This window comes from Echeneis naucrates, chromosome 14 (genome assembly GCF_900963305.1).
Source record: "Echeneis naucrates chromosome 14, fEcheNa1.1, whole genome shotgun sequence".
NCBI lineage: Eukaryota > Metazoa > Chordata > Actinopteri > Carangiformes > Echeneidae > Echeneis > Echeneis naucrates.
In genome coordinates this window covers 639,060-663,238 of record NC_042524.1, presented here as the reverse complement: position 1 = coordinate 663,238, position 24,179 = coordinate 639,060, and the positions used below count along the sequence as shown (strand labels likewise).

The 24,179-nt window shown below is 45.8% G+C and overlaps 1 protein-coding gene across 5 annotated transcripts in view; it reads left to right on the top strand.

The window, feature by feature from the left end:
- LOC115054705 (glutamate receptor 1-like) overlaps window positions 1-19,845 on the top strand; it is a 32,501-nt gene extending 12,656 nt beyond the window's left edge. The window contains exons 3-17 of one of the 5 annotated variants that reach the window (XM_029520041.1): window positions 1,556-1,740; window positions 3,288-3,341; window positions 3,416-3,574; window positions 3,984-4,151; window positions 4,324-4,428; window positions 5,204-5,314; window positions 5,743-5,949; window positions 6,752-6,967; window positions 7,044-7,106; window positions 7,287-7,378; window positions 9,497-9,695; window positions 9,907-10,154; window positions 13,972-14,086; window positions 16,916-17,050; window positions 17,972-19,845. In XM_029520041.1, the coding sequence (XP_029375901.1) occupies window positions 1,556-1,740; window positions 3,288-3,341; window positions 3,416-3,574; window positions 3,984-4,151; window positions 4,324-4,428; window positions 5,204-5,314; window positions 5,743-5,949; window positions 6,752-6,967; window positions 7,044-7,106; window positions 7,287-7,378; window positions 9,497-9,695; window positions 9,907-10,154; window positions 13,972-14,086; window positions 16,916-17,050; window positions 17,972-18,199 (2,285 nt within the window). In that variant the 3' untranslated portion in view covers window positions 18,200-19,845. Of the gene's footprint in view, window positions 1-1,555; window positions 1,741-3,287; window positions 3,342-3,415; window positions 3,575-3,983; window positions 4,152-4,323; window positions 4,429-5,203; window positions 5,315-5,742; window positions 5,950-6,751; window positions 6,968-7,043; window positions 7,168-7,242; window positions 7,379-9,496; window positions 9,696-9,906; window positions 10,618-10,800; window positions 12,941-13,971; window positions 14,087-16,915; window positions 17,051-17,971 lie in introns of those variants that run through there. The other 4 variants (XR_003841623.1, XR_003841622.1, XM_029520040.1 and 1 more) reach the window with 4 other exon arrangements.
- The last annotated feature ends 4,334 nt before the right edge of the window (window positions 19,846-24,179 follow it).

Genomic DNA, 24,179 nt, shown 5'->3' with positions numbered 1-24,179 from the left:
CCAGAACCTCATGACCAGGACCAGGACCGATGATCCAGAACCTTGTGACTGTGAGCAGGTCCGATGATCCAGAACCTCATGACCAGGACCAGGACTGATGATCCAGAACCTTGTGACTGTGAGCAGGACCAGTGATCCAGAACCTCATGACCAGGACCAGGACCGATGATCCAGAACCTCATGACCAGGACCAGGACTGTTGATCCAGAACCTCATGACCAGGACCAGGACTGATGATCCAGAACCTTGTGACTGTGAGCAGGACCGATGATCCAGAACCTCATGACCAGGACCAGGACTGATGATCCAGAACCTTGTGACTGTGAGCAGGACCGATGATCCAGAACCTCATGACCAGGACCAGGACTGTTGATCCAGAACCTCATGACCAGGACCAGGACCGATGATCCAGAACCTTGTGACTGTGAGCAGGTCCGATGATCCAGAACCTCATGACCAGGACCAGGACTGATGATCCAGAACCTTGTGACTGTGAGCAGGTCCGATGATCTAGAGGACCTAAACTTTCTCTGAGACTCTTCTGTTTTTCTGCCTTTTCCCTAAACCCCCCCCCATGTGTTTGGTCACTTGTGGGGGGGGTGTGTGTGGGGGGGCCCTCAGTCGGCCCTCAGCCCCCCCCATCAGTACGTTCATAGTAGATGTCATGCATACAGAATGTTTATGGAGATGGGATGTCTGTGTTCACCTCCTGTTATTGTTTTTTCGCCTCCCATCTCTCCCCTCGGTGACTGACAGTGTGTCTGTCGGTGTGGGTGTGTTGTTCTGTTGTTATCGTTAGCACACCTGACTCTGCTCAGATAGTGCGTGTTGCTGCAGCTGTAAACGCTGACAGGAAGCTAACGAGCCGTCAGACCACGCCCACATTCGGTCCGGTCTCAGGACACACCTGTAAAGGTTAAAGACAGCAGTGGAGAGAACAACTCAGGCTGAGGTGTGCGTTAAACCGACAGTCTCTTCTTCAACACGTGTCTCCGGTCTCTGAAGTCGAGCTGAATTTTGCTGAATTGTCACTTTTGAACGTGTGTATTTTTGTGTGTTTGCTGGAAAATGCTGATGTGATTACTGTGTGTGTTGACTCAGGATTTTAAACACAAGAGAACCTGAAAAACATCTGAGGAGCTGCTTATTGACAGTTTGTGCTGATGTTCTGGATGTGTCTGGTCTGCTTTCTCTGCCGTAGATACAGGATTAAAGTCCAGGAGGACTAACCACCATCATCAGTATTTATTTATTTCTCATCAAATCAGATCGTTTAATCCAAAATAGCACCATGGACTGTCTGCGGCATCTCAGTGTGAAGCAGGTTATTCCTTCAAAAAGGCGGAAAAATCCAGCTTGACATTCCACTTGAGACGCTGCCGCCTCCTCGGATCTTCTCCCAGTATCTCACCTGAGAACATCAGGAAGTGGAATTTGTCAGTCAGAAAATTAGAACGTGTCTCCTATTAAAGACGAAATGCAAACAAGCATCGGTGAGTCTTGTGGCTTTAGTTTGGTGTTCGTCTGGAGACTCACGTTGCGTTTTCCCTCACAGGTCTGTCGGTGCTGCAGAGGATCCTGGACACAGCGGCAGAGCGGGAATGGCAGGTCACCTCCGTTAACCTGGACACTCTGACGGAGTCGGCCTTCGTGAAGCTGCTGGCCGACCTGGACTACAAGAAGGACTATCAGATCATCATCGACTGCGAGCTGGACCGACTCAACTCCATCCTGAACTTGGTAAAACGTCCCCTCATCTTCACCATCATCTGACCGCTTAATATAAACACATGTAGATCTGGTTCTTTATTTCATATCTGACTTCATTATTTCAGACAAACGGCTGAAAGACACATAACAAACAAAAACAGGAATGAGAGAGAGAGAGTCAGGATAGTGCAGCTCTGATCAGCTGACGAAGATCATATAAATAAAATACGGTTTAATATTCAGGATGATGAGGATGTAATAAGCTGCTGACAGACTGGGATTAATTAAACCTCATGAATTAAATGCAGTGATAATTTTAGCATATTGAAGCGATAACGAGCTTTAAAGGAGCTGAAGCTAACCAGCAGAACCAGCAGAAACAGGAACCAGATGAGTCCAGAGAACCCGCCAAGGCACCTGGGAATCAAACCCAGAACCACAGGAGAAACACGTTTGTCTGTGGCGCAGTGGAACAGCGTGCCGTGACCTCACAGTGTTTGGTTCCCAGGCCTGAGGTCTTCAGATGTCCTGGAGGTGTGACTGTGGTTGTTGGTTTGATGCCCGGCTCCTGCTCCTCGTCATCATTTGGTCCCTAAACGGTCCCCGCCGAGAGGAGCCGTGATGAATGAATGAATGAATGAATGAATGAATGAATGTGGTCTTTCAGTTGTATTCTTCAGAGCAGCAGCAGATGTTGCTGAATGTTGTCGCCTTTCAGCCGTAGCTGTTTCACATTTTAAACTTTAATCTTCACACAATTAACCGGCAGGAGAGAGAACTGACGGAGGGGAACGGTTCAGGAGCATGTTTCTGCAGTGAAGAATATATTCTGGATTATTATGGGATGTGTTTTGGTAGGAGGCCATAAATCAGCCCGGCTCCTCTTCCTGCCTGACGGATCAGCTGCTGCTTTGGATCCGTGATGTGAAGTTTTTGGCTGCAGCTGCATTTATTCTGAAATCATCAGGTGGCGTTCGGCCGGGCTCCCGTTGAAACTGGTCCGAGGTATCAGGTGGAGCTTCCTGTCTGCTGGGTGCTGATGATGAGTGGAGCTGACAGGTTAATTATTCTAAAGGGTCAGAAAACGACCAACGATGGCGATAATGAAGCCAGCAGTACACCCCGAGCTGAACCGCAGAGGGTGACGGTCAGAAGCTGAAACCTGGTGATGGATCACATGACCACCCATTGGAAGCAAGGAGGAAAAGGATGTGAGGAAGGAGAGGAAGAGGAGGGAGGAATAAAGGAGGACCGGCTGATGCTCATTAAAGACTTGGACCTCAGAGGAAAACTGCTGCTTCCTCCTCCTCCTTTTTATAACCTCTCTTCTCTGCACCCTCCTTCCTCTCCTTCCTCCTCCTCCTCCTCCCTGGCCTGAGCAGACCCTCTCTCTTTCTCTGATGGTGCAGATGAGCAATTAATTCTTCAAAGAGGAACCGAGTCGTCCAATTAGCAGCTGTTTGAGGACACACACACACACAGAGGAGGCTGTAATGGATGCTTTGTATCGTCATTAGAAACTGTAAAAACGAGAAGTGTAGTCATCATGTGTTCGATTCTGACTTTCTCTGGCTCAGATCGGCGCTCAGAGGAGGAACTTGAAGAACTACCACTACATCCTGGCCAATCTGGTGAGTCCGACTGTTCACACACACGTTCAGGAGGACTTCAAGTCAAAAACTGTGTGTGTGTGTGTGTGTGGCAGGGCTTCATGGATCTGAACGTCACAGAGTTTCAGAAACTGGGGCCCAACGTGACGGGCTTCCAGCTGGTGAACCGGTCCGATCCGACCGTGATGAAGATCAACCAGGACTGGCTGAACTTCGACAGTAAAGACCTGAAACTGGCCCGCAGGAGGCTCAGGGTAAGGACACACACTGAAGGCCGCTTCCTGTTTCTCCTTTAAGAACACATCTATACTGAGGAAACAGTGAGACAGCAGAATTACTGCATCCATATTTAAATATTTACAGCGTATTAACATTATTTTCCATATTCCTCCTGGTATTTTAGGTCAAAATGGAGCTAATTTGTCTTTTTATGTTCACAGAGGAAAAAGAAATATAGGTTGATGATTTCTCCTCATTAGTTTGTCCTTCTCATCAATTACATTTTTATCGGCTGTTTCTGGGAATATTCAGAAAATCATTTTGTTGTTTGATTGTTTGATTGATTGATTGATTGGCTGTTCATCTGCAGCTTGTTAACTGACAGAGTCCAGAACTGGAAAGATCCTGATCAGGTTTGAGTGTTTCTAATCTGCTGGGCCTCAGTACACAGGAGCTCTGACATATGACGGTGTCACGGTCATGGCGACGGCGTTCCAGAACCTGCGGCGGCAGCGGATTGACATTTCTCGCCGCGGCAACGCAGGCGAATGTCTGGCCAACCCCCCCGCTCCCTGGGGCCAAGGCATCGACATCCAGAGAGCCCTGCAGCAGGTACAGGAAGGCACACAATCATTCTGAGTGTTTCCTGTTTACAGGATGTTCCTCAGCGGCGACACACCACCGACGTTTGTTCTGTCTGTCAGCCTGAGCCGACCTCAGCAGGAGGCCCCAAATCGACATCTGCCACCGATTCATGCTGCTGTGTGTGTGTGTGTGCGTGCAGGTGCGTCTGGAGGGGCTGACGGGTCACATTCAGTTCGACGAGCGAGGCCATCGGACCAACTACACCCTGACTGTGATGGAGCTCAGCCACACCGGCCCCAGGAAGGTGCTGTTTCCTGCTTCTGTTGAACGGTTTCATTTCCTGCGGCGGTCGTTCTCGGGAGTCGGCAGGTTTTTGCTGCGTCAGCTCGTTTCGGTAACGAGCTGCTCTCTGATGAGAGGTGTGATAATCGGTAGATCGGCTGTCGCAGCACTTGTTCAGTGTGGAAAACCTGCAGACTCAGCTCAGATAAAGCTACTCTGTAGATTATGAGATGTCACGCAGAGGTCGGAGCTTCAGATGGACGTGGGTCGGAGTTTGATGGCGTCTTTACTGACATGCTGATCAAACCTAAATCCTTTCAGTCCTCCATCAGGCTTATCTCTGTGAAGTTCAGATCTGTGAGACTCCTTTCTGAAGGTCGCACATTTGATTTTAGTCTGATATTTTGAAAGGTTGCTCTCCATCAGAACACATATTTGTGAGTGTAAGAACTAAAAACCACCTCAGTGGTCTTCTCTCACTCCTCTTTCAGACTCCTCTTTAAAATGCAGGGCAGCTCCTGCGTCCGATCAGAAAATTGGACTCAGGACTTTGAGCGAGAGAATTCAAAGCTGTTAAACTCTAAACCACCATCAGCCGGTCTTTGTGATGGTTTGATCTGTTTTTTCTCCTTCAACTGGAGAATCAGCCGGATTTGTCCGTTCTGTGAGGCTTTGGAGCTGATTTTTCATCATTACTGAGCAGAACTCCTGATCACATAAAGATAAAAACACCCCAAACACATTTCTTTGGAGAAGGAAACATTCAGTGTGATGTCACAGTGCTGCTCTGTGTTCAGATTGGCTACTGGAACGAGAGGCGGGGCTACGTGAACACGGCGGTGTACCGGCCGGTGGTGGAGGAGTTCTACGGGCTGCAGAACAGAACCTACATCGTTACCACCATCCTGGTGAGACTGTCTGTTTTCAGACTCCTGTCGTGTCGGGAGTTTTGGCTGCTGTTTATTTTATAACTCCTGATTTTGAGCGGCAGTTTGTATCAAAACATACATGAGGAAAAACTACCTCTTAATCTTCTCCACAGATTTTTAGGATTTAACAATTTGGACAGTTGTCAGAGAATAATCTTTAGAATGGCACAAGTGTTTTTTTATTTACTTATCACTAAATGCCACAGTCTGATCTACGGAGGATTTTCACTGCATCACCAGCTGTTCCCTCATCGTAGTGTCGTCTTATTTTAATAGTTCCATTTCCATTGTCACCTTGATGAATCACAATCCTGAGAACGTTTCTCTGGCTGATATAAAAATGACGGCTGTATTGGCAGCTCTTATTGAGCCTGAATGTTTCAGGTCTGCCCGTCTGTCTCGTACAGGAAGCTCCCTACATGATGCTGAAGAAGAACCATGAGCAGTTTGAAGGGAACGAAAAGTACGAGGGTTACTGTGCCGAGCTGGCCTCCGAGATCGCCAAACACGTGGGCTTCACCTACCGCCTGGAGCTGGTGGGCGACGGCAAGTACGGCGCCCGAGACGCCGAGACAAAGATGTGGAACGGCATGGTGGGAGAACTGGTCTACGGGGTGAGTGTCCCGTTTCTGACTGTGGGGCGTCTACGTCAGAGCTGATGAGTGAACCCAGCTGCAAAAAGTCCAGTAGGGCAAGAGCTTTTAATCCAAACGGAGGCAGGGGTCATACACAAACAGGCCGGCAGGACCAGGCAGACAAAACAGCCAAAGAGTCGGCAGGAGAATCAAACATCCAAAAACAGTCCGTCATACACTGGGAGCAAACGACTGGGAACATGAGAGAGCCGAGCACACGGGAGCTAACACGGGGAATGGGGCGGGGTTTAAATACACAGGAACCAACAGGAGTCTAATTAGGAGTCAACTCAGGGCGGCAAGAAGAACAAAGAGGGGAAGTAAACAGCAACATGGAACACAAGATTTTCAAAATAAAGCAGGAAGAGTCTGACAGTCTAAAGGCCTTCTGTTAGTTTAAATCTGGAGGACTATTTCCAGCAGCAGACCGATCCTTCATCAAACTGATGAACATAAATCTGCTGAGGATCGGATCACTGAACTCCTGAGAGAAGATGTAAAACTACACGGAGATGATTTCTGGTTCTTCTAATGGATACTAACTCTCCAAAATAAAAGACCCGTAGAATTCAAATATTAATTTAAAATATAAAATATGGAACTTTTTATATGGAATATATAGATTTTTAACACGCTTTAAGGAGACACCTCAACAATAGAAACTGAAATCCAAAGTGTTACCTCCTCCTGGGGGGTCAACACAACAGTGAACACACAAATAAACAGAGCGGTGCAGGTGTGTGTTCTTACACCAGACGTGTTTCCTTTGACCCCCCCACAGAAAGCTGACGTGGCCGTCGCCCCCCTCACCATCACTCTGGTACGTGAGCAGGTGATCGACTTCACCAAACCCTTCATGTCTCTGGGGATCTCCATCATGATCAAGAAGCCCACCAAGTCCAAGCCGGGGGTCTTCTCCTTCCTGGACCCGCTGGCCTACGAGATCTGGATGTGCATCGTCTTTGCCTACATTGGCGTCAGCGTGGTGCTCTTCCTGGTGAGGGGTGTGTGTGTGTGTGTGTGTGTGTGTGTGTAGATGTGATAAATCAGCGCTCGTTGTGTGTCTGTCTCAGGTGAGCCGGTTTAGTCCTTACGAGTGGCAGGGCGACGACTCTGATGATGAAGATGAAACTCTGGCCTCCTCTGCCTCTCGACGAGCTCTGCCCACGTCGTCCTCTGAGCTCGCCGCCTCTCCAGGTATCTCATCGTCATCACAGTCAGCGGCTGTCAGGCTGCTGCTGGCACTCTAACAGGACCTCGTGTGTTCTTCAGGGTACTCCCAGTCTCAGAACCAGAACCAGCAGAAGGAAAAGGAGACTCCAGAACACACCAACGACTTCGGGATCTTTAATTCTCTCTGGTTCTCGCTCGGCGCCTTCATGCAGCAGGGCTGTGATATCTCCCCCAGGTAGGACACGCTGAGCTCAGCTCAGGGATTCATCCCGTTAATGAAACGTGGAAACATTTTTAAAATTCAGCTGAATTTATATCAGTTCAGTAAAAATGACATTCATTCACTGGAGAGAAAGCGGAGCTGCACAATTAATTAAATATAACCGAAATGTAAAATGACCCAGAGCAACATCCCGATCACAGAAACTGCAGTTTGGATGAAAGTAAAATGTTGTCGGCAGCACGAGGGACCTGACCGCTGCAGAGACAGTCTGCAGATCAGATGAATGGATGAATGGATGAATAAATGAAGTAAGCCAGTATATATTTATCTATTAAAGACCAGCGTAGACCGGTGTATGACTCGGTCTCTGGATCCAGATCCTTCAGGTTCCTGTATGTAAGGCCAGAACCAGACCATCTTTAGGCCGTAGACCCCCACAGACCCCAAAGTGTTTCAACCCATCAGCCGAACCGTCACACCCTGTCGGGGTGTGGGTGAAGGATGGACCCTCGGGAACCTGCTCAGGACCCCCTGGGGGCCACAAGCCCTACTTTGAGAAGAATGGATCTTGTGTGATACACAACGGCACGATCAGAGATGGAAAGTGTGTATTAATGTCGACATACAATATCATACAAACATGAAACAATCCTGTGTGACGTGCTGCCCGGACTGTTAGATGTTCCTCTTTCAGGCCTGAGGGGCTTCTATTCTGGATGTACTGTACTGTGTGTGTTTGTGTGTGTGTGTTCATGAATGTTTCAGTAATTGTTTTCCTCATGACCTCATTACAGCGATGTCCGTGTCCATGTTGTCCTCTGGCTTTAGGATGCAGCTTTTGTGTTTGTAGGAACGAGATAATCCACAACCTCCGTCCTGTTTCCACTCTGATTTTATTGTGAAAGTCTCGTTCTTCACCCATGATGCTGTAGTCGGTTTACCAATGACATCACAAACTCACCGAAGCTGTAGACCAGATCCAGGACCGCCCTGATCCGGACTGCTGGATCAAACGTTGGTCTGTTGGTCCAGCTGACGGTGGACTGTGAGGCGGGGTCACCTTCAGACGAGCCTGTACTGAATGTGTCCCCTGACTCAGATCACATCAGCTGTGGTCTCAGTCCTCTGGGGGTCTGAAGGATAAAACATTCATAGAAATAAACTTTACGTTTAAAAAAAAAAAAGAGCTGAAGATGCTCACACAGCTCAATGAATCCATTTCCCTTTATTTCCTCAGAGTGTCTTGAAGTCTATGAGAAAATGCCCCTCCTTCTCCCTGATTTTCTGATTAGCTCTGGAAATGTTCTTCTGATGACTTTTTGGTCTCTTTTCTGCTGTTTCTGTTCATCATGTTTTAATGACTCAGATCATTTTGCACTTCCTTAAAAATGCTGCTGATGGTAAACAAAGCCTCATTAACACAGCAGCCGTGTTTATTTCAGGGGTTTTTCTGTCTTGGATGTTTTCACAGATTAGCCTTTGCTGACTTCCTGTTTCTGAACATAAATATTTGTTTCCTCCTTCCACCTGAGCATGTTTCATGACTCTGATGTCTGATCTGATGGAGATGCTGCGTTGGTTCCCGGCTTTACATTTGTGTGGGGCGATATGTGGTTGTGTTGATGTCACTGTGACAGCCAGTCCATGCTGTGTGGGACCTAAAAGAAGTAGGAGTCAGAAAAGGATGCTGGTGATGTGACTGTGGACGCGAATTATGGTCCGACTGACTCAAACACCTGTTGTCTGAATGATCAGACACGAAAATTCATCACAACCGATTTGTCATTTGGGGAGAAACAGGTTAGAGAGAGGCACTTGAATGAGTGAATCTCACATCTGGAGCAGAGGTGTCCAGCTCCGGTCCTGGAGAGCTGCTGTCCTGCATGTTGTAGATGTTTCCTGCTCCAAATGAGTGACTCCTGATCAGACCTCAGCAGAGCTGGATGACGGGCTGATCATTTGACTCAGGTGTGTTGGAGCAGGAAACAGGAGCTGGACACCTGCTCTGGAGGTTTGTTGTTTCAGAACACCCTTAAATCCAGCGTCCCCGGTGGAGCCCTGAGGGTCGGCCTGCTGGTGACTGCTGGGTGAAGAAAGGTTTTAACAGAAGCTCCTCTTTATCCTCTCCAGGTCTCTCTCCGGTCGCATTGTTGGAGGAGTTTGGTGGTTTTTCACCCTCATCATCATCTCCTCCTACACAGCCAACCTGGCGGCCTTCCTCACTGTAGAGAGGATGGTCTCCCCCATAGAGAGCGCCGAGGACCTGGCCAAGCAAACGGAGATCGCCTACGGTACTTTGGACGGTGGCTCCACCAAAGAGTTCTTCAGGGTGAGGACCGCTGCTTTTCTTGGGAGAAACAAACGTTGTCAACATGGTTTCTGCCTTTGGAAATCTTTTTCTTTTGGCTGTTTCTGGGAAGTTCTGTTTAAAAAGTGCTCTAAATTCATATAAACTTTAACAAGTTTTAAGCTTTGTAATGGCTGTCGAAGGTAAACCCCGAGAGTCTGCTGGATGTTCTTCTTGCCCTGTTTACCTTCAGAGGTCCAAGATTGCAGTTTTTGAGAAGATGTGGTCATATATGCGGAGCGCCGACCCGTCAGTGTTCGTCAAGAACACCAACGAAGGCGTGCTCCGAGTCAGGAAGTCGAAGGGGAAGTACGCCTACCTGCTGGAGTCCTCCATGAACGAGTACATCGAGCAGAGGAAACCCTGCGACACCATGAAAGTGGGAGGAAACCTGGACTCTAAAGGCTACGGGGTGGCCACGCCCAAAGGATCGCCCCTCAGGTACAATCTGAATCAGTGGCTGGTGTTGGTGTCATGTTCTGTCTGTTTCTGTGGGAAAACCTGACAACTGATCCACTTTATAGCTGCAGTTCAGACTCCTGACTCAATGTAACTGAGAGAGAAGTTCTAACTTTGGATTTTCAACAGATGAGATGCACTGAGGCTGAATGTCTCTTTGGTGGAAATTATCATCAGGGATTACATCTCAAAAAAGATCATTCAAGTATTTAGTATAAAGTAGCATAAAATTAGAGTGTGGACTGTGATGCTTTAGTGTCGCAGCACAGCTATTTCAGATAAATGACTTCAGCTTCAGGGACCTGCTCTGTGATGACGGACCGGACACACAGAGCTGGTATCAGAGCGCCACCAGCTTCACGTATTTTCTCCTCCGTCAGAGTCCAAAGCAGTCTAAGTGACTCTCACAGAGCAGTCTCGGGTTTTAAGCTTGTTTCCTGTCTGTCTGTCTGTCTGTCTGTCTGTCTGTGTGTCCATCTGTTAAACTGTCTCTCTGTCTGTCTTGTCTCTTTCTCTCTCTCTGTTTGTCTTTGTTGATATATGTCTTTCTGTCTGCCTGTTCCCGCCCTGTCTGCCTGTTTACCTGTCTGACTGCCTACCTGCCTGTCTCTCTGCCTACAACCACCAGAACATCCACCAGGCCACTAACACCCCCCCTTACATCTGTGTGACTGTCACTGCTGTCAGGTAAAACCTCGACACCTTAGCACCCACCTGGATACACAACACAGACGCCATGTTGTCTTCACACAGTAATGAAGTCCACTGGGTTTCATTTTTGGTTTGAAGATTTCAATATTGGCGCTTTCCTGTTGAAAAATAAAACGAACCTCACCTTTACCTGACGGCAGCTCTTGATGATTTGTCCACGTCCTCATCAGATGTTCTGTCTGCTCCACATCAGCAGTTTGCAGCCAGCCCAGAGTCAGTCAGTAATTCGTTCAGTCCATGTGTGTGTCCGACAAAACTGGAGCGAACAGAGCTGACTTGACATTCTGCCTTTTTAGGTAAATGCTTTAATTCGACCAATTTCAAAAAGAGATCAGCTGTGTTTCTGATTCCACGCTGAGCACATTGTGTGACAGCAGCTCTGTCTCTGGGTTGACTGGCTCTAACACACAAACTAACTTCGTTCATCATCCCCCATTAACCAGCAGCTTCCCACTCGTGTCGCTGTCGTCTGACTCATGACTGTGCTGCTGTTCTAAGTGGATTATTTGGAAAGTATTGTTCCGAAAGGACATTGTTATAATTCCCGTCTTTTTGAAGGATTTAATTGGTAGATTTAACAAATCATTTCCAAACAGGAAATTGGGACTGTTTGAATCAGTGTAGTCGTGGATGTTGATTGGCAGCAAACATCAAGTCAAGTGTGTTTTATTTAAGAGTCTAAAATCACTAATTTGCCTGAAAAGAGGAGTAAATTTTTTTTAACGCTCTGCTGCTGAAATGACTGTTTGGAGATTAAGATAATATATTTTCGAATTTGATTTCTGGGAATGAAACCTCAGCTGGAGGAGTTAATGCTTTTACTACGTGCCTTCATTTCATAACAATAACAACAGTGACGTTCTTGAGTCTTCTGAGATTACATTTGCATCTTGATATTTCATCAAACTAATGACTTTTTCTTTTCTTCTCGTCTTATTGTTTCTTTATTGTATATTTTTCAAAATTTAATGCACTTTAGAACAAAACTCTTCTGTTGCTGTCATTACATTCGTTATTGTTACCATCCCCTCTGATGGCTGATTCATGACATCATTAAAACATTAAAGCTTCCTCTGGTATGTAAAGGGGAACAACAGTAACCTCCTGGAAATATAAGACGGCAGGAAATATTTCTCCAAATGAATTCTGACCTGAATGTTTTTTATTCTCATGTTCCACCTGATGTTTGTGTCTAAACATGACTGTTGTTTCTCCTTTATTTATCAGGTGAGGAATGGAAATGAATTCCAGTCCAGGTTTGCTCACAGCAGTCAGTGGGAGGATTTATTAGCTGTTTTCAGCCCTGACCACGTTAAGATGTGTTCCTTCAGCTATAACTCATCGTCCTTGTTTGGCTTGTAGTTAACTAATTAAACCAGCTACTAGATGCTGCGTTCACAGGCGAACAGAAGTAATGGACCATTTTTGTAGGTGCCGTCTTCACTGTGGCCTTCAGTTGGACGCAGACATCATGTGTCTGCCAGCTGTAGACTCCAGACGATGTCCTTTAAAGCCCAGTGGAAGGATGGCGGTCATGTAGGTGACCGGAGGACTTCCTGTAGGACCAGAGACTTTTTGTAGTTCCTAGAATGACGCACAAATGTACAGAATTTTGTGGTTCCAGAGTTGTGTAACAGTAGGTGGCACTGCTGAGTTGTTTTGTCAGCCCTGTGTGTGAATTCTTCACCAGTTTTTGATGATGAAAGTCACGAGAAAAGGTAATGTCTATCGGGTCGCTGTCCTGTGTAAGGAAGGAACTGAAGCTGTGTGGAACAACATTTTAACAAGGTCTGGGCTGAAGAGCAGCAATCTGGCCCTTTGATATTTATGACCACACTAACAACATGGCTGCCAGAAGTAGAAACAACTAATGATGTGACTCTTGATTATGGCGCTCTGCTCATTAACACTTAGTTCCCTTTTATCCTCTATTGTTACTGTCCCTGTAGAAACCCTGTTAACTTGGCAGTGTTAAAACTGAACGAGCAGGGACTGTTGGACAAATTGAAAAACAGATGGTGGTATGACAAGGGAGAGTGCGGCACCGGGGGAGGGGACTCCAAGGTCAGATCACCGTAACCCTGACGGGTAACGACAGGCAAAGGTGCACCGGGGTAACCGGCAACAACCCGCAACGTTAGCACGAAGCATTAAACACTCCGGATGAAACCACCTGATGTTTGGTGTCTTTCACGGTTCCAGTTCCAGTTAGAGTTGGAGGTGATGAAGCCAAAGAAACAAGCTTTTCTCACCTTCAGATCTGGGGGGGTATTTTACAGTCAGATATTTGTCTTATTTAATCTTGAACTGCTCAAAGGGAAATGGCTAATTTAATCCAGCTTTACACAACTACTGAGCACAACTGCTTTGAAACGGATTTTCAATCAGTCAATCAGGAACTTTGGCACTTTTAACACAATCGTAGATCTTTCTGGAGTTAAGTTTTCATATCTGTAGTTTGTGAATGGCACGTAACTCGGCCATTGTCATCCTGGCTAAGAAAACCTTTTGGTTTGTAGGTTGAAGACCTACAAAACAATTTGTCCGGCAGTGTGATGTTAGTGTTAGCCAAGTAAAATACCCCCTCCGGTCATCCTCACTCTTCAACCCACTCAATCCAGCTTGCGTGATTTGTTGTTCATGAACAGCAGATTGTGTCTTCATGATGCAGCGCTGCTGAGTAAAGCCAAAGACCTCAGAGTGTTTTCAGCTCTTGCCGGTTACCCAAAGTGATATAGTAATACACATCTCGCACGTAGGGAGTCAGGCCAAACCAAGCTAGATGGAGTATTAATGCATATCACTTTAACACTGACATTTTCCAAAGCAGTTTGTGTGATTGTGCCAGTTTTTTTGTCTGTTTTTGTTTTCCTTTCTGTTGTTGTTGAGGTGTTCTCTTTAGCCAACCACAGCGTCTGTACTGCTAATGGCACTATTGCTAAAGCCGTTGCTGCTGCCGCCGCCGCCGCCGCAGCCCTGCTGCAGTGGAGCTGAACAATAACATAATATAACATGGAGGTGCATAATGTTATTTATGTTATTTCCACCCCCTCCCCCCTTCCTCCCTTCCTCCCATGGTTCTTTGAAGAATCCCAGTAAACCTAGCAGTACTGAAGCTCAATGAACAAGCCGTCTTAGACAAGTTGAAAAACAAGTGGTGGTATGACAAGGGGGAGTGTGGACACAAGGACTCCGGCAGAAAGGTCAGTTCTTGAGGTCGCTCAGGCCTGGTCCCAAGGTCATGTGTTGGTTTACCCCTCCCCCACCCCCTTTACCCCCATTAGACCCACAACCCAAAAACTCAGACCTCAGCAGGTACACTCTGAAAAGGAAGAAGTTTTTGCAGATATTTATTTTTCAGCTCTATTTGGTTACTTCTCTTCTCTCAGCTGGATATCACTTTGAATATCACGTTTCTACCAATCTGAGCCTCATCAGAGTTAAAACAGTTTGTCCACCAGGTTTCAGTTTGACTAATTTAAAAAAAATATCAATTTTCCAAGAGTTTGATGACCAGATGGAGGTCAGTCGTGTTCTTTAAATATGGAATTTTGGAGTTATAGCTAGCAGCTGGTTAGTTTTTCTTAGCATAAAAACTCCTGAAGGAAGCAGTCAGTCCGGCTCCAAAGTGTTTTCAACAGTTTAGCTGTTTCCAGTCTTTGTGCTAAGCTAAGCTAAGCTAAGCTGAGCGGTATCAATGTTTTCATCCAACTCTTGGGAATAAAACTCTCCCCTTACAGTCAGAAAAGTTTTGATTTTCTTGAGGAACTTTTTTGTTTTCAGAGTGTCACGCTGCTGCTCAGCTGATCGCTCTGAAGGGCTGGAGGTTGAATCTGACAAAAAGGAGATGGAAGTTTTTCTGGTGGTAAATGAACCCCCCCATGACTCCAATATTCTGGGTGTGTTTTATGAACTTTCTTTAAATTGATGAGGAAATGAGCCGTTTTGGAGATAAGGGGTTTTCATGGCTCCAGATCAGTAGAAATCCATCAGATTCCTTCAGAGACTTTTCTCTGCTCAGCCCTCCTTCTGTTCTCCAGAAAAATCCTGCGGTCAGCACAGTTCACTGGAAGCAGCTGCAGACAGACAGACAGATGAGGGACTTTTTACTTTTAATCGGAAATCCTGCCTGCCTGTGGCTGCTGCGTTAACATTTACATTTTTAGTCCTCGTGGTGTTGGTGCAGTTTCCTGGAGTTTGGAGAAAGACTCTTTCTCCAGATAAACTGTTACTTTGCGACAACTTGACAAATCTGGCCTGGAGGAGAAGCTCCACAATCAAAGCCTGATTTTTCTTTTTCCTCTTTTAAACTGGTCAGATTTTTAAATGTTTAAGTATATCTTCCTCTTTCTCTGTCACTCTGTCTCTTTCCCTTCCTCTCTCTATCTGTTTATGGCTGCTAACCAAGACAAATTGAAGCCCCTGACCACAGCGTCACCCCCTCCCTTTAATTCCCTTCACACACAAACGCTGATGTTTTTGTCTCCAATCTGTCACGTACATCCTGTTTCCTCTGAGCTCGCTGTTTAACAGACCATCACAAACAAATGGTGGGGAAATGTTCATCAGTCTGCCATTGGCAAGGCGAAAGACACGACGGTAACGTTGGACTGAAAAACTGCCCTGATGCCCTGAAAGGTGGAAACACCGGGTCAGTCCACCCTGACGCTAATTCATTTAGAAAAATTCCCCTTTATTCATCCAGAAAGAGTCACACAGGAAACAGAAACACATCAGAATATTCCTGCTCCTGCTGTTAACGGGCCGATGACTTTAAAGAATTTATTTAAGGTTTTTTTTTTTTTACTCTTTCCTGTTTCATAACTATCCAAGAAACATGACTGACGTGTGTTTGCTTTTGCTTGAACAGATGAAGCTACGATTAGCAATAGCCTTTGATATCTGTCCAGGTCAAAGGTCAGCCCTGTTATGTAGGCATTCTACTTCATTAGTCTATAGTTGACATTCGAACTCATGAATTTATTTGGATGCATCTGAATTAATTTCTGAAAAGAAAAAATTTCTCAAGGAAATGTTTTCATTTTAAAAGCTTTAGCCTTTAGCATTAGCAGCTTAAATTAGCATCTTATATTGATGCAACAACATAAAACTCATAATTATCACAACTTTCTAATAAAATGTAACTCTTTTTTACATCATTAAAAACTGAGACATGCCCCTTTAAATAAAATCAGGCTTAACTTTATTTCAGTCTGACTTGAAATCGTCTTTTATGACATTTTCCCAGAAGCTGATTGGCTCAGGCCGACATGACAGTTTGGAGAGGAAAGCTCTCTGATAGGCTGCCCAACCTTAAAGCGCCTCGCTCTCCATGAGCTCCGATCCTCCTGTTCAGTTTTCGACTTTGATAGGTTGCATGCTGTTGGATGAGAAGGTCGTGTCACCGCTCAAAGACCGAGTGCTGCATGTGACAAATGAACGCGCAAACACTGAAACAGGAGCTTGTTGTCTTCAGGATAACGTTCTCAGTAGATGAAATAAAAAATTAGCATAAAGCTGAGCGTAGAAAACCTGAAACAGCGAAACAGAAATGTGAAGTTAATGAAATGAAACATCATTAGAGAGTTTTATTTTTATTTTCTGTGCATGAAGCTGCATGTGACACACAAATCTGGTTTTTCAAAGGCTGTGATTTCAGGCAACGAGAAGATTTTACCTTCAGGAGGGAAAGAAGTAATAATGATGGGTGATATCCGAGTTCTCATTTCCCGCAGGACGTCTGTTATTTCCCCGTTCGGCCCTCAAATTTAACAGACCTGGAGCCCAACATGATGCAGGAGTTCTGCTCCTTCATGGAATGCAGCAGTTTCTTCCTGTTTTAGCCAGTAAATCAGTCTTGTTGCCTCGGCATCACCGCCTTCGAAGGAAGACTGAATGACGTGTTTGAAGATTTTCATGCTTTTCCTGTTCACACAAAGCGGTTTAGCCTTAGCTGAAGCAGAATTCAAAGTGCAGTGATGTGAAAACTGCTCCGTGATTGGTTGTGCCTGACTCCGCCTCTGTGCTGACAGGACAAGACGAGCGCGCTCAGTCTGAGCAACGTGGCTGGAGTGTTTTATATTCTGATTGGCGGGCTGGGCCTCGCCATGTTGGTGGCTCTGGTGGAGTTCTGCTACAAGTCCCGGATCGAGTCCAGGAGGATGAAGGTGAGTCAACTTGAAGCCTGATCCTTCAGTCCCAGGTTAATTATCGAGGCAGATGTTTAGTACAGAAACGTCACAGATAGTCGTCAGTTACTGTTTGTTTCCTAATTAACACCAGAATCAGCCGACAGTCAGCAGCTGGAGGATCAGCAGGTTCAGGTTCATCCTCAGGAGACATAATGACTTTTTTAAAGGTGGAATTATTTCTGCTCCACCTAAAAAAAACAAACCAAACAAACCTCTGAGTCAATAAAACGTGAATATCGTCAGTGGTCGTCTGCTTTAACGTGGATGTTTATGGGGCGGATAACCAGCAGCAGCTGAGGTCTGAGCTCAAACTGCGTCTGCAGCCGCCTCGTTGCACACTGTGGCGGTTTGATGGGCCTCTCCAGAAGAACAAACAGCAGAGGCAGCAGCCTGTCTCCCTGCTGGACTTTTGTTATTCGAGGCAGCGGTGACGGCTGGATTTCATCAGTCAGAGCAGATGGTGGCGCGTGCAGAGCTGGTTTTGTTTATGTGGACCATCTGACGGCAACAACACACTCTCTCCTCTGATTGGCTGACAGTTTGATGTGAATTTGGACGGCTCTCTCTAGACCTGGACCTGGACTCCATCTATCTAATGACAGGAGGCGGGGCTATTTTGTGATTGACAGGCTGTACCATCCAATCAGGACAGAGTAGAAAGTAAGTCAGAGCCACCTTCTCCAAAGACAGTTTCTACTACTGTCAAAAAAGCAAGATGGCTGACAGGAAGTGTGTAAGGGTGCAGCTAAATGCTAATGCCTGCATAGTAACGTTGTTGTGGAGATGCTAACATGCTAATCTGGTCGTAGATGCTAAAACCAGGATCAACCTTGTTTCCGGCTGTTAGAATCAAAACTTCATTGTGTGAGCTAATTTTCGCTTCTCTGTGTCTTGCAGGAGCTCATCGATGCTGCCATGATGAGCTCAAGTCTTGGCGTGATGGCGGGAGGAGGAGGTGGTGGTGGCGGCGGCGTGGCGGTGGTGGGGAGTTTAGGAGGAGGGGCTTCAGGACTCGGAGGTGAGAACGGCCGAGTGGTGGCACATGACTTCCCCAAAGCTGGAGCTCAGAGTTTACCCTGCATGAGCAAGGCAGCCGGCCTGGGACTCTCCTCCGCAGGCATGTGACCAAAACCGAAGCTCCTGATTGGACAATCTGTCCGTCTGTCTGTCTGTCTGTCTGTCTGTAAGGAAAGAAATGAGGATTCGAGAGAAAGATAAAGAGAATGAAATAAATGGATGTTGGAAAGACAGGAATGATGAAGGACGAGAAGGAAGGGAAAACAAATTAGGAAGAGTTGAAGGGAGAAGAGGAAGGACGCAAGGAAAGGAAAGATGAGAGTGAAAGAATAAACATGAGGCAGGAATGACAGGACAAGAAGAAATTAGAGGAGGAAGAAGGCGAGTTAGACAGAGAGGAGACGAGGTAAGAAGGAAAGGAAAGAAGGCTGGACTAGAGATGCAGATAGAAAAACATGAGGAATTAAAGAAAGGAAAAGAGGAGGGAGGCAGTAATGATGTGAGGATAGAAGAGGAAATGTCCGACAGACCGACAGAAGGACGAGTGTTCACCTTCACACCGACTGAGGAACAGAGAGCACTGAACACTGAGCTGACATCGGACAGGCGGCGGGGAATAACGAACCCTCACACCTTTTCTACGAGCTGTCTTACAGGAAACTCCTCCTCCGCAATAACACAACCTGAGGGGGAGGAAACAGGTCACGTTCACAGAGAGTCTGAGCATGTTGAAACCTTTTTAGAAAAAACACAACACAGCTGGAGCGTGACGACACCACACACCCAATTTAACCTGCGCACAATTACAGCTGCTTTTTTGTTTGTAGCAGATTTTGCCGTTTAGTGATGTTCCAACAAAAGCGGGCTGCTAACAATCACACACAGATGGATTTTACACGCAGCTCCTCCATTCGATGCTGTTGCTGCTCAGATTTCCACGTTGTCATTCATTCATTCATTCCTGTTCATGTTAATTAGATCTGATGACAGTCGGTGACAGACTGATGATGAAGGCGATCATTTAGCTGCAATGTGTTTGTTCGTTTTAGGAAACAATTAAATTTAGAAATTAGACAGTGTCCCTTCCCCCGCCCCTTACCCTCATTGACTCCGCCCCTTGGCCCGCCACACCTTTATCAGAACCAAGCGACTGTAATCACCGGCTGCCACATTCAGTGGAAAGAAAAGCACCAAGACACACAACAAACACACAGCGTTTTGTTTGTTTGCTTTGGTTTCCTGTTTGTGTTGTAAACACAATCGTTACACTGTGTTTCCAGACGTCGTCATGGTGACGTCATCTGTTTACAGCCAATCACAACCTGCAGGAAAAAAAAAGAAACTGTAAAGTGAGATGAAGGGATGAAATCTGCTCCGCTGATCTCGTCTCAAACATCCAACCAGCTGCCTCTGCAGAACTTTTTATACTGACCAAATATCAGGAATCAAAACGTCCATATTTGTATGATATTAATGAAACGTGCCGAGCTACACCTGCACAGACAATTCTTTTTAATTATCAGTTTATAATCTTTTGATTTTGTTGCTTACATTCAGATCAGTATCTCTATTTAATAAAAACTCGAACATCATCTTGACTTAAGTATTTCTTTTAATTAGTGACTTAAGTCTAATGTGTGTCTTCTGTGGGGGGTAAAAGAGAAGGTTAATGATATGGATAGAATTGTAGAGAAAATGGATTCAAATAAGAAATAGCTTGCATTTTATTGGAAAGTTCTGAAAAAACTGATTTGTTGTAAAATGCAGAAAGTTGGAGACGATCCGGAGGCTTCTGTTAATGATCAGCTTCACAGTGTGAAGTTCAATAAAAGGAACTTTGCCTCTGGATCAGACTTCACCTTTTTTTAGGTCTTTGCTTCATTGATCCTTCTCTTGGTCCATTGTCTTCATTTCTCTCTCCTTTGTCTTTATTGGACTCCCTCGTCTTTCTCCCTGTCGATTTGGTCTTTTCATCCTGGTTCAGCTCCATTAGCTCCCGCTCTTTGCGGCGCTCCCAGGACCTTTCATCGAATGGTTCGTCCTGAGGGGGGACATCATATCACGAAACACCTCATTACTCCCCCGGCTGTGAGGGAGGACGGAGACAGACGGGGCTCAAACTCAGCCCATAATTAGTCCCACAAAGACCCTGATTAGGGGTTTGTGGCCCATTAGCTTCTGCTGCTCATCCTCATGGAAACTTCTGGAGGAGGAGGTGCTGGTTCCTGAGCCCAACCTTCAGTGGACAGACGTGCAGAGCAGCATGAGCTTCTGACACTTTGAGGGATGTTGGTTTGTTAAAAGAACAAAAAGTTCACGTTCTGCTACGACAGATTTACAGCTTCAGTATTCTGCAGCATAAACCGTCCTTGTTGATACTTTCTGTTTCTAGTTTGAACCCAACTCTGGATTTTAACACTCCAGACTCTTCTGATTCTGTCTGATCAGTTCAGATTTTCCTGATAAATACTGTTTAAAGCAGAATAACCAAAGAAAAGCTGAACGCTGTAAAATGTCTCCTGTTTGTCATCGTGGAGCTACTGAGTCTGTCACTTCAACACTTTTTTTAGCTTTTCATGAAGAGACATAAATGTAAAACATCAGAACCTTTAACTTGGTTTCTAAAGGTTCTGCCATCAAATCAGAAAAGTCCAGTGAAGCGTCTGCACACAGCCTGATAATTATAGTGAGAATAATAATGGCAGCTTTAGCTGCTGCTGCTGAAGTCGGTAAACCAAAAGCCATAATTACATTTTACATACTCTGATTGTCTTTTGATAAGTTCCTGACATAGAATCAGCTCGGTGCCTCGTTGTGGGTCTGCTCATCCAATGTCCGTGTTTAGTGGTCAAACTCCCATAATCCCCTCTGAGAGGTTGAACATAAAGAGCTGATTCTGCTCGTGTTGACGGCTTCACTGGCGTCTCTGCTCGTCTTCCTATCTGAAGCTTTAACTAACCTTCCTCCAGAATGCCCTCAGAAACCGTCTGTCTGCTTCCACAGCTTCATCGTTTGGGTTCTAATCGTCAACACAACCCAGAGCGCCGGCGTCCGATGGCGGATGAGTGTTGGCGTGACACTTTTTATCTCGATGTGAGTGATGATTTGTGTTTGTATCTATAGAATATCCGGCCCATAATCACCAGGATTCTTCCTGTTGTGGTGTTTTTGTGTCTGTCCTTTGATGGACTGGAGACGGGTCCAGGGTGGACGTGAAAATGTCCAGAGAGGAGAAAAGGTTCAAAGAGAGCGATACAAAAGACGAAGCACCAGAAAACAACAGGCCTCTGATTTCCCTTCACCAGGGGAATGATGGGAAGGGACGAGGCCGGCTCCATTTATAGCTGCTCATCCGCCCATTTAAGACGGCGGGGAGTCGGAGGTTTGATTGGAGCGCAGCTGTGATTTCCTCAACAGAACGACTGATTCTGGACAGAGAGCCTGTAATTTGTCTGCAAGTCTCCTTTAGTGACGCAAAGCCTCGTGTGCAAGGACAGACTTGTGATGGGAGGAGTGCTAAGTTATTTTTAATTAAATCAATCAGAGAGCTTTCAAAGTGTCTCCTTTAACCTTGAGCTGGTCACACTGAGATCAGCAGTGAGGACATGAAGCAGATTTTCCTTTATTCAACATTTTCTGTGCAACAGAATCCAAAACTGAATTCCCATAAAAGCAGGGACATTTTCCCATAGACTTCAGTACAGTCTGACTGCTTATCAATGGCACAGTTGTCTGTTTTCCCATCGTGCCTTGAGACAAAAAGTGGTCTCTGTAAACATCAGCCTGCTCCTTTAATTATCAGAAGAGAGATGTTCCTCCGTCCTCGTTTCTTCTTCGCCTGTAGTCCGGACGACAACAAAGATGAACTTAGATTACAACGGAACAACGTCAGCCGACCGGCCGTAACCACGGTAACGAGTTTCACCATCCGATGAGAAACATCCCCGTGCGGTCACTGTCTGACCGTCATCTGATGGTTCGGATGAATGCTGTGAGGACGCAGAGACAGACTCTGACCTCTGACCCCTGACCCCTGTCTGGCTGCTGACCTCACTGGTCATCGAGGAAATGAAGCAGCGTCGTCGCTGCCAAACACATCAACCAGACCTCCCAGACTGGGAGGCTTCCTCTGAGATCTGGTCCAGGATCAGAAACCACGTGGGGGTCGACCTTTGGACCGTGTGGCCTTTTCAAATTTGGTTGTTTCCACTTATTTCTACAAAGACAGAGAGCAGACATTGAACAAAGATGATAGATGGCTCTCTGGATTTCAAACCCAGATTTTGAATCCACATCCAGGTGAGAGTGAACTCAGCTTATGTTTTAATATTTGCATGCCCCCTGGACTCCGATGATGAACAGCTGTAGGAGTGTCCATATGTCGGTACAGATGCGTCTCGGAGTGTGTTGCCGCCTGGGGAGTTCAGTTTTACACCGCAGATCGCAGAATACTGTTTAACGATGAATTCGGCTCATCTCCTCATATTTTCCCACAACTTGTTTTTCTCCGTGTGGCACGACATAAATAAAACCAAAAACCCTTTTGAGCTCAATAAACGTTACCTGATGAGTTTATGGTCTCAGTCTTTTCAATGATTTCTTCAGCAGCCCACTGAGCCGACTCCAACGTCGACATCACACTGGTAGTAACCTGATAGAAGGGAAAATTGTGGCTAAGATTGAAATACTTTACCTGGAACTAAACGGCGTGTTTGACTTCCTGTGAAGCGGCAGACAGAACAGATGGAATGATTTATGGGCTCTTGTGAGTCTGGCAAACGGACTTCTGGTCTCTGCTGACATCTGGTGTTCTCATCAGAGACTGACAAAGAGAAACCTGAAGGACAATCTGCAGCTGCTGTCATCGTCTTACAGTCATCACATCCAAACTGTGAAGCAGCGTGTTTTATTCTGAAAATGAACTGATTCAGGAAACTCAGCACCTCCTGTTTAATTTGGTACAAACATGCAGGAGAGAAACCATGAAAATAAAAGTAAGCCATTTTTAAATAAAAGTCTAATCATATTGAACACAATCTTCAATTAAACTCGAACAAATGAAGTGTGTTTAACGATTGGCCCTTTCACAGATCAGGTAATTATTTTCTGTGTATTTGATTGAAGTAATTAAAATGCTAATTAGCTCCATCTAATAATTACATTAAACATAATGAGTAGCTGAAGTGAATTATTATGTTGGCACATAATATAAAGTAGCAGCCTCCGTTTATCACACTCACATCAACACACCTTTCCTGTGGTAACTCCTTCCTGATTTTTAGACTCAACAGGAAAACTGAAACACACAATAAAAAATTAACTCTTTATTCTTTGGAATTTCCCCCAAAAAGTAACAAAAACAGAAAATGTCAAAAATGTGCACACCAAAGAACGAAGACATCGCTGATCCACATCTGGAGCCGCAGATGTTTTTCCTCACTATTTAATAAAAAATAATAATCAAACAGAATCTGAGTTTGGAGTTCATTCCACCTCCACCTCGATGTCAATGGGCTTCAGCTGTCGGACAAACATGACGTCACCACCATCATCACTGTTGGTGTCCGGCGGACAGCCGTCGTCTTCGGGCTCCTGTTTGCAGGCGACCTCTGACGGCTCCACGGGCAGCTCAAACACCGTTTTCAGATAATCTCCTTTCCTGCCATTTTTACCCGCCATGGCAATCACCTGGGCGGCAATGGACCAGGCCAGCTCCTCCTTCCGATGGCTCTGAGAGCTCAGGTCAAAGTTGTACTCCAGAATCTCGTACAGGGTGGGAACATAATATTTGCAGTTCTGTTCCACGTACTGGTGCATCTCAAGGAGGACTCCCCTCGTCAGCAACCGCAAATCAAGTTTTGTTTTGGCTTCTGATTTTGAGCCAACATTCAGCTCCAGTCCGATTTCTCTGCAGATGTGAAAGCTGTTTTCTTTTTTCACCAGCGGCACTTTTCCACTTTCTACATTTGGGGCTGAATCTTCTGAATCCGGATCCTTCGGCTTGTTGCTGGTTGGCGCCTGCTGTGAATGACCATTGAATGAGACAACCATATTCAACCACGTGTTCATTTGTGGTGTTCCTTTATGC